The 10,109-nt window shown below is 44.2% G+C and overlaps 1 protein-coding gene across 1 annotated transcript in view; it reads left to right on the top strand.

Moving 5' to 3' along the window:
* Window positions 1-1,125: 1,125 nt before the first annotated feature.
* RBFOX2 (RNA binding protein, fox-1 homolog (C. elegans) 2) overlaps window positions 1,126-10,109 on the top strand; it is a 113,382-nt gene continuing 104,398 nt past the window's right edge. Inside the window, exon 1 of the mRNA XM_010005768.1 lies at window positions 1,126-1,191. Coding sequence (XP_010004070.1) covers window positions 1,177-1,191 — 15 coding nt within the window. The 5' untranslated portion in view covers window positions 1,126-1,176. The remainder of the gene's footprint in view (window positions 1,192-10,109) is intronic.

Below are 10,109 nucleotides of genomic sequence, written 5' to 3' on the forward strand. Positions count from 1 at the left end.
AGCGGTTTAACTGAATAATGAGATGAGAGGTGACACTTGTCCTGTGGCACCGGGTGTGGGGGATGGGACAAGGATTCGCTCGTGCAAGGAAGGACTTGCCGGAGCTTGTCGGTGTAGCTGGAATGAGACTGTCTCTTGCTCAGCACGGATTTGCTGGGGCTCCTGCCCCACCGGCAGAGCTCTGCAAACCTGAAATCAGAGAGTGAGGCTGGGAGCGCAGGGCTGCGAGAGGGTGCTTGCCCCAGTCAGACTCCAGGGGAGGCGGCCTCCGGGCAAGTGGGAACCTGATACACTCAGAGGAACCAGATCCAGCTGCTGCTTTCCCTTTAGCAGGATGCAAGTCTGTAAAATACTCATGCAGAGCCACCTGCGAAAGCAAATTAACCCCTTTATCTGTGAGTCGCTTCTCTTACCAGCTCACACCGACGGTGGTTGGTTCTCCTGTGGGAGCTCCAGGGTGACTGTCACAGCACTTGAGTTCCTCCTTACCTTCAGGATCCTCATAGTTCTGCTTCTTGGTGCCTGTCAGTGGTTAATGATTAAATACAGCTACTGAATTGTGACTGAATTTTGGGTATTGACTAATAGGGTAGACAAAAATGTTCAGAACCTGCATATGGCACATTCCTGGAGAAGCAATTAGCAGGGTGGGGGAAGATGGGTCCTTGCCCCTAATGACCTTGGAGGACAGCCACTCTGCCTCATTCATGTCTAAAGATCTCTTTACAGAAAGCCTGCTCAGGCACTAGGAGCCGGGCTGCATTTATTACTAACCCCACCCATCCCTGCCTCTTGCAAGAATCTTGTGAGGCCGAGATTGTGTTTTTAGAAGCAGAATGACAGAGAGAAATTCCCTGGAGGCGAATGCAGAGTGTGTGCTGTGCACGCCAGTACAGACACACGGGGCTGGGAACTCCCAGGGAGAGATTAAGTGCGAGAGAAGAGCGCAGAGCAGCCAGAGCTGGAGGAGGGGGGTGGAGGAGGCGAAACGCTTTCTAAGCCTTAAACTGAGCCGCTCAGATTTTTTTTTTTTTCCTTAAAAAAACCCCCCAAAACAAACAACAAAACCAAACCAACACCAAACCCTCAACCAGCCTCGGTCTCGACAATCTTACTGAAGTGCCTCTTGCATTGCCGGATCATCTCACTGCTGGGTTTTGAAGGACCCAGGCTAACATGATGTACCTCTGGGTGAGTAGAGAAGCGTGTGTGAGGGCTTGCACACTTTGCACATATAAGGAATGGAAAGCTGAAGGACTCTGCACTAATGTGAGTGGCCTTCGCCGTTGGGCTTAGCTCTCTGCAGCCTTTACACACAGTGGGCTGTAGTTTTCCCTTGCAAAAAATAGTATTTAGAGCAAGTACTCTTAACTGCATATCGAGTAGGGTATTCCTGCAGTTTCAAGTTCCTCTGGAGAGAACAGTTTTGGGCAGGTGCCTGGGAAACAAAATTTTTAGTATAATGCTGCTCACTGTCTGCCATCTGCAAAACCCACATATATATATATATATTTTTTTTTTTTTCATGTGTAAGACTGTTCCCATGTGCCTCTGCTTTAGGGGATTTTGGTGTTACAGAGAGACATCCCAGGTAGCAGAGGAGTGCTGCTGGAAGGGATCTATAGTCACTGAAGGTTAAGAGAGGAGCAGGGAGTGAATAGTTAGTTTTGGAATTTTGGGCTTTGGGGGTACAGGGAGAAGCTGTTTCAGCAAAAGTTGGATGCAAGATTGTTTTTCCAGGAGTAGCACAGTTACTTGAGTTTCTGGTGGAGAATGGAAAATAATGTCAGGAAAAACATATGTAAAGTGTTATATAGATCCAGCAAGCAAAGTAAAAGAATATATAAAAGCACACATTTTCAGCCTTTGAGCAAGGACTGGAATTTCTTCTGGAGCAGTCAGCTGTTAGGCTGCTCAGTTAGTCATCTATGCGTAGTTTTGTCTGCTTCTGGGCACCCTTGAGATCAGTGGTTTGCCCTTGGGTTCCTTACCTAGATACACGGGTTGAAGAGTAATCAGTTTCCAAGTTTTTGTTTGTTTGGTTTAAAAAAAAAAAGAAAAAAGTCTTTTTGTAACTAAAGTTGGGGGCTCATACTGCCACTGCTTCTAGAGTCCGGCTCCTCATCACTCCCAGGAACAAACATTGGTTTATTTTAGCAACAAAGCGAGCCTTGGAAGCCAGGCAGAAGGATTTGACTTCCCTCCTTTGCACATAGACACACTATCTTTGTTGCAGGGTAACTTGATTCTGTGCTGGGGTATGCACACTTGCCTGGTTTTGTCCAGCAGGCCCTGCTGGCAGGCACGTCCACCTTCTCTGCTCTCCCCCTGTAGCAGCCGGGGCTGTGGGACCCCGAATTGCCATGCTGGTTTTTAGCAAAAAAGGCTGGACAGGTCCCATGGCTCTGCTATGATTCCTGCTTCATTTTGTAGGTGGGGTAAGAGGACAAATAATTCAGCCATGCTGCTGCTGATTTTAGATAAGCAGTAAACAATGACGATGTTCCTTACCTGGCTGAAAGGAGGAGGATGCTGGTGAGTAGGAACAGAGGAGAGTCGCCCAGCTATCTCGCCTACTCCTGCTGGTGAGGGGTACATGAGCACTGTTGTATAAAGTGGAGGTGTCAGCCAGTGCAGAGACTGGCTTTAACCCAAAAAGGTGAAGCATTGTCTTGGATTCTTAGGAGAGGGTTGAGTTTTGGGGTGCTTGGTGTTGGATAAAGACCAGGTACTCCTCCATGGACTGCTGCTTCCACCTGCACCCTAAACTTTGGGCAGCACTGTTGCTGTGCTTGCACTGCAGTTAAACTTCAGAAGAGTGGGGAAAATGTGTGTTAAATGCTTGAATAGCTGAAGGGGTTTTAAGGGCATCATCCAGGCATTGTGCCATGATAATTAAAAAAAATTAGTGAATTTGTGCTGTCTGGCTATGATCTTTTCCTTCTCAGCACAGGTTACCCTGTTACCTTCAGGGAATCTTCTCCTCCCCTCAGTAGTTTCAGGAACCTTTTCCTCCATGCCCATTTGTATTTCTGCTTAAGCTCTCCTTAGCCTTATGAGCTACATAACCTTTAGTGGTGACAACACGGAACCTCAAGTGGCAGATCTGGTTTGGTGTGGAGTATGCTGTGCCTCAGCTGTGCAGGTTTCTTGCTTCCCTTGCACACAGGTTCTCTCCCGTTTCCTCTTTGTTCCCCATGTTGTGTTTCTTTCTCTCCTGTGCCTCTTGTCCTTGGAATATCAGGACTTTGGTAGATGCATGGAAATTTGTACTGAGTCATTCTTAATTCAATGCATGAAGCTACATTAATGCAATGTTAAATTTGAGGTTTTAAATATGCAAGTCCTGAAATCCAAAATTAAGGTTCCCACAGCAACCATAATGTTTCTCCCCCCCTCAGGGGTACACATTACAGAATTATGTTCCTTGAAGAGTTTGTGCAATATTGAATGCTGTCACATGTGACAAATAATAAAATAAATAGGAGAATGTGCCTTTCTCTGCAGCTGTAGTATGGTGTGGATACTGAACCCAAAAGTACAGGCTACCTGCAACTTCACAGTCCCTGATTATAATGCTGTCTCTGAAATGAAGTGATATAGCATTGGTTCAGACTAACATTCCTCCTTACTGAACTGTATTCCCTCAGGTGAGACGTGTTGCAGGATACTCTTAAACGAGGGCCTTGTAGACTGCAGGGGATTGTGGGCTGTGGAGAGCTGGAGAGTGGGAAACTTCAAATACCTGTCATGGTGACTTAATGCTTGGCATTGTGAGGGAGGTGAAGGCGGCAGACTAGTTGTGCCATTAAATATCAAGAGACACTATTTATCTTAACACTTTTATTGTGTAGGATGTAGTTATATAAAGTCTTTTTGAAGCAGAGACAGTATTATAGTCTTTCTGATGTTGCAAACCATTCAAGTGCATACATGTGATTGACAGTGTTGAAACTCAAGGTGAGAACTTTGCCTTACGCATAGCAGGTGCATATAGGAGTGCTGTTTCTGCAGACAAGAGTATTTTGTTTGTAGGACACCATCTAAATCTACCTTTGTCTCTTCTTTCATTCATCCTGTATGCCTGCAGCTGTTTGGGCTCCTGAGTTGCTCAAGAGGGCTCCTAGTCATCCATTTTTTGGATGGGATGTGGAATAATTTGGGCTACAAAGGCAAGAGGGTCTTTGCTCAGAGGGAGATGTGTACCAGCTATACAGGCACAAGTGTTCTGCTGGTGACAGCCAGGAGCAGAGTGGATTGAGTGTGGGAAAACTGTTCAACCCTTTTCTGGATAAGAAAGTACTATTTTTTATTTTTTTTTTCATTTATGAGCAGATGAATCTTTGTGTACTGTGAGTCATAAGATATAATCTAGAGTCATTTCATTCCAAGTATTATTTTCTAAAGAGCATGATGTGTTCTGAGAGTTGCATGGATGAATGTTGCCTTGTTGGAGGTCTGTTGTTACAAGAAAGGTTGAAAGGCAGGGGCAGCAGCCCTAGCAAGCAATTTATCAACCATCCTTCTCCTGTGTTCAAAGACAGCTGAAACTATCAAAGGCGGGGGGGACCAAGGTAGGGGAGGTCCATGCTGTTGCTAGGCTTGTGGTGGGAAAGCACTGGATTCATTGCTCTGATCTCAGATTGTAGTGGGTATAGATAATTTCCTCGTTTCTTGCAGCCATGTACAGAGCACATGCTGAGTGTTTCTGAGAGGCTGGCTGCCTACTGCAACTAGAAATGATTTCTATCTCTAGAGACCTGTGAAAGTGAAGATCTTACCTAGGCCTACTAATTACCAACCATACAAGCAAGAATAGTGCTAGTCAGCTTGCCAAACTAATTTTGAAATGTTTTTTGTTGCTTTTCTTCCTGACTTGCCTTTTACTTGCCTTTTTGTCACTTAAAAGCCTCTCTGCATTCACTGGAATAACTTTTCCGTTTAGTTTCTGAGCTCATCAGCTTTCACACCAAGGGATCGAAAACCCAACTCTGCTGCCAGACTTAGGTCTTAGAAGCGTGCTTTTCCTCACACCATGCCTTGCCATTATTTGGTTGTTTTTTTATTTTATTTTTTATTTTCATTAGAGGTACCTACTACCAGTGAAAAGTACGGTCATTACAGTGTGGCTTTCAAAGCATGTGTTTGATTGCAGCTGGGCAAGTGGCTATCCAAGGAAAACTGCCACCCTGCTCTGTTCTGGTGCCAAGCCTGGGGCAGCTATTGTTGGAGAAGTCTGGCTGTGCCTGTGGGCCTTTGGCTGGAACCTGTTTGGTAGGAATGGCAGAAACATGTCAGCCATCAACTGAAGCTCTGACAGAATGGAGAGCATGCGATTGCTATGTGCAAAAGTTGGACACACAGTGCGGTCAATGCTAAAGGAGTTTAAGATGTGGTAGCCTCTGAGAGACTGTGGCTGTGAGGGTGCAAGAAGTCTTTCCTGAATGCATCTTAGAGGTTAGGTCTGGGTGAATTTCTGTGAAGATGGTAAAAGGCACTTTGTAGTGATATAAAAACTGGTTTGGGATTTCTGCTCCAGAGCAGGAAAGCCCTGGAAGGTCATAAAATGGAACTCATGCAAAGATCCCTGAGTTAGTAGCCTGTAAGCTGATTCCCAAGCCTTGCAAGTCCCTGCGGCACTGTACTGTGGCATGCATGTGTAGGAGCTTGAATCCAGAAGTAATATGTTTGTCCAGCATTGCAACTGAGATAATGAGTTCTGCTCCTCGATAACGTTTGTTAGCTTTGGTGCAATGCCTCACAAAGATGGTTGTACTGCTTCCACGCATGAGCTGCTCTGTGCACAGCTGGCTTGGGGATGTCTGCCTTGTGTTACCCTGGGGGTTAATGTGACAAAGCAACTTGCATCTGTTTGCATCTAGGGTTTTAGACAGGCTTTGGAAATTTGGGGAACAAAGAAAGAGGAGTTTATGGAAGATATTATATAATGTAGCCACCTATGTTATTAGAGGACTAAAGTTGATAATTCAGGTGATCTTTTCCGGTTCTATGTTCCTGCAAGCCTCTAATCCTGGAAGATGCTAAGGGCAGTAAAGAAGGCCAGTGCAGCTCAAAAAGAGAAGGCGTGTCAAATTAAGGCACTGGCTTCAGAGAAGGGAGATTCAGCATTAGGATGATCTATTCTGTAGGCTACATTTGATTAATATAAAAATAGGTAAAATCAGTGCCCAGCACATTGCCATCTAATTCAGGAATTTCCTTCCCTGATGAGTCTAAACAAAAGGATTATAGCCATGTAGGCTGGCTGAGTCGGTCTAAATTTCTCCAGTGGCTCTTCTGCCTGTCTACTCTGTTCCCACCTGTCCAAACAGCGATGAGCACAGGGGACTCTGTTTGCTGTAAGCCTGTCCAAGTCTTGTGAGATTGACAGGGACCGGGTCCTGTTTAAGTTAGTTTTTCACAAAACAGCCTGTTTATGTTGGAAGGAAGAGAATAAACTGTGAGAGATTAAGAAGAGAGTAAACCTCAGTCTTCCTGGTTTCCAGCTGAAAGCTTGAGGAAGAGCACAGATAATAGCAATTTGAGGTTGAACATCTGTGTTCCCTGCACTTCCCATGGTGCTTATTTTCAAATCTTACTTCCAGCAGCGCAAGAACTTTACCCTTGTCCCAACCCCCAAGGTTACGGTGATGGAATTGGAAAGGTCTTTGAGTAGATCTGACTTTGGATGGCTTTTTTCCCCAGCTCTAAGCAGTCACTAGAGTATCAACTGTGTATGTGTGCATACTTAATCAAAATAATTATTGGATGGCTTGTGCAATTAGCTGGAAGAGATCCCTTCGTCCTTCAGCGAGGGCTACTGGGTACAGCAGGAGTTTGAGTCAGGTTGTGGGGTCAGACAAATTTTTTCTTCAGGGAGTTGTCAGTTTGGAGGAGGATCTACAGCCTATATCCGCAGTACTGCAGTTCTGGATGGTACTCCATACCCAGTGTGATACGACGCATCCTGCAGCCATGAATCAGAGAGGCAGGCTGTCCTGATGGGCCACTGTGGGTAGTTCCACGCTGGAAGTGAAAATGGACTTGCAGACAATAAAGAAATCAATCAAGGATATGCTTTGTGCCCTCCACCACTAAATTCTTTAACTTGAAAGTGTTAAAAGATTCCTGAAAGCTGTGAAGAAGCTTAAACAAGTAATTAAGTTTCCCTTGTCTGTCCCTTAAATTTAGTTTTTATTGTTCTCAGAGTCCTACGTCTCATGACTAATATACTGCCTGCACAATGCTCTGGCTGGCTTTTTACTCAGTGGTTCTTGGGTCTGTAGCTGAATCTAGGGCAAAGCCAGTTAGTTTTTGTCCTGCCTTAAATGAAACATGCTGTCCCCCACACAATACTCTAATTGAATCTTGGACATTAAGACAATGATGAAGTGGAAATATTTTTACCAGATGACAATATTTTTAGATATTCTTAGGTTTTATTTTTCTTCATGCTTTAAGGAGCTGGCATGATACTGGAACACTTGTCTGTACTTTTAAAAGAAATTTTAAATCATCTAGTGTTGAAATATAGCTTAAATGCAGAATAATGTTGAAATATGTGTACGTGGCTAGAAAATAGAAAATGTACAGTGTGATCTGCCTGTTGCAATTTTAAACTTTCAATCTCTGTTGTAACTGCCTTCTTTTTCATCTGCCCCTCGATCACTACGGTGATCTCAGCTGGCATCCGTGATGTACCTTTTGTCTGGAGAACCCTTGCGAGTAAAGGTGAAGCATCCCTCGGGAAGGTGGCAGAGCCTATTTGGCAACGTAAGCAGGGTACGCATCTCAGTGGAACTGTCTCAGTAATGCTGTAGAGCAGCTTTGCACACAGGCCTTTTGGATCTCACAGTAAGTTTCAGCTACTTCCCCCCCCAGCACAATTTATTACACTGAGATTTTGGCTGCTTGCTTGAGTGAGGAGAAGCAGTGAATGCCGATAACTTCTTTTTGGTCCAACCAGCTGAAAAGGAGAAGCGCATCCAGCACTAGATGAGGCTATGGATTGTGGCATCTTTTAAGAAATGGGCAGTGTCTGCATTTTAAAATGTTGGCATTGGGGACATTTTTCTTCTGCTAAAATACAGTGTCCATTGAAAAGTAGACAGACTTTGCTGCAGTGTATAGGGTGTAGCGCTTATGGACTCAGAAGAGCTGTAGAAATATGAGGTGCTTAATGCTTTTTCCTTGTTTGAGGAGTGTTGCTCTCTAACGCAGCTGTTTAGCTGTGGTGAACAGGTGTGTGATAAATACCCCTTCCCTCTTCAGATGAGCAGGGTGGTGATGGATACCCTCATTTAAACATGCATGTTTTTCTCTCCTATAGTAATAAAAATGTAAAAAATAGTACATATATCTAGAAAGAACTGAGTGCCTTGTCCTGTTTCCCTCCTTCCCTCCCCTCTGCTACCAACTCAAATTACGAGCAAGCTTTGGAAACTTTGGGGCAGGGGAATAGAGGTGCAGCTGGCCTGCATGTGTTGCACCAGCTGTAATGCAAATGATATATGCTGAAAGAGGCTTTTCTCACTTTTGTAATTCTTGGATATTGTTGTGCAATGGGAGCATGCGACAATTTGTCTTAAACGTGTTTGCTGATATGTTCTGCAGAGTATACAGCGTCCTTTGTTCTTCTCTGACAAGAGACAATATCAAAATCCAATTGCCTGTCGGCAGTATGTCTGAATGCAGCTGGGACTGTCCTCCTGGCTTTCCCATCCATCAGTTCCTGGGGTGATCCCAGCACACTTGATACCAGTTAATTTAGAGCTCGGCCAGAACACGGGCTTTGGTAAATCCTCAGCTTTCTTGGCTGTTTGGGCAATTTGTAATAAACTACGTTTTTTTACCCTTTGTTTCTGAACATAGTGATGCCTTTTGCTCTTCTGCCATGAGACAGATGAAGGGGGAAGTGCCTGGTCGACCTGTACACCGGTTGTTTGTGGGTATCAGTCATCCTTTCCGCTGCTTATTCAAAGTGGTAAAAGCATGGGTGCTGGGTGTTCTGTTGCGTAAAAACAAAAGCTGATGTTGATTTAATCCCATTACATTGCGTTGATCTCTCAACTACTGGACTCTTAGTAGGATTCCAGCTTTAATCCTGTAAGGATCAATCTGGCCCGTTGCTTTTCTGTCCTGATCCCAAATCCCTCTTTAATCTCGTTAATTATACCAGGCCTTTTTTGGTTTCTTTTTTTTTTTATCCCTTGTGGACCAGCAAAACTGCATTAAATCTTCATGATGCCATCACTGACGTGGTGTTCTTACCCTTTTTTTCCTCTTGTTGAAGAGCACGATGCTCCTAAAGGCTGATTTTATCGTTACAGTTGTGCCATATGAGGTGGTCTGGTGTTTGCTGCTTCAACTCCTATGGAGGCAGCTGGTCACGCTGCTAGCCAAATCCCTCTTGGATCTGTTCAAGACCTTTTTTTTTTCCTTTTTATTTAATCTGTTGTTTGATATTGCACTGTCTCAAAGGAGTTGGGAATAATAGAAAATGAGAGTCACTTTAAAATAAGATAGAAATTTGAAAGAAAACAGCTTTTTGAAGCTGAATCTCGTTAACTGGCATTGAGGACTTTGGGGGAGAAGACAATTTTGGGGAATATGGAGCATTCCTAGGGTGGTGAGGCAAAGACTCTGAAAAGAAGGGCAAGGTCCCAGAAGAAGGCTTGGACAGTCCTATGTTCCACAGATAAATTTTGAAGGTCACAGAAAAATTCAGCTGCTTAAATCAGCCTTTTTATATTTACTTGTGTTTGGTGGCTTAAGGAGAGGAATAATGCGCATTCAGACTTGAGGTTCTTTATCTTCACATTGCACTGTCTGCAGGCCTCCAAACCCAGTGCTGCCTTTTCCCTAATGCACAAGGCCAATTTCTCACTGTGACAATCTGCTCCTGGCACTTGCAATAATAGAAACTAACTGTGCTTAATGTATTCATCTCTGGTATTTCCTATACTGTAAAGAAGAAAACCAACCAAAAATTGCACCTGCATTTTCTGTAACTTGATCAAGAGCTGACAGATCATTTCTGAAACATGTCTGTGCTGGGATCCTGACCACTTGGCCAAATTTTATACCTTTATCTTGCAGTGCTGCTCTTT

The sequence above is a fragment of the Chaetura pelagica genome, unplaced genomic scaffold (genome assembly GCF_000747805.2).
Source record: "Chaetura pelagica isolate M959 unplaced genomic scaffold, ChaPel_1.0 scaffold79, whole genome shotgun sequence".
NCBI classification, from domain to species: domain Eukaryota; kingdom Metazoa; phylum Chordata; class Aves; order Apodiformes; family Apodidae; genus Chaetura; species Chaetura pelagica.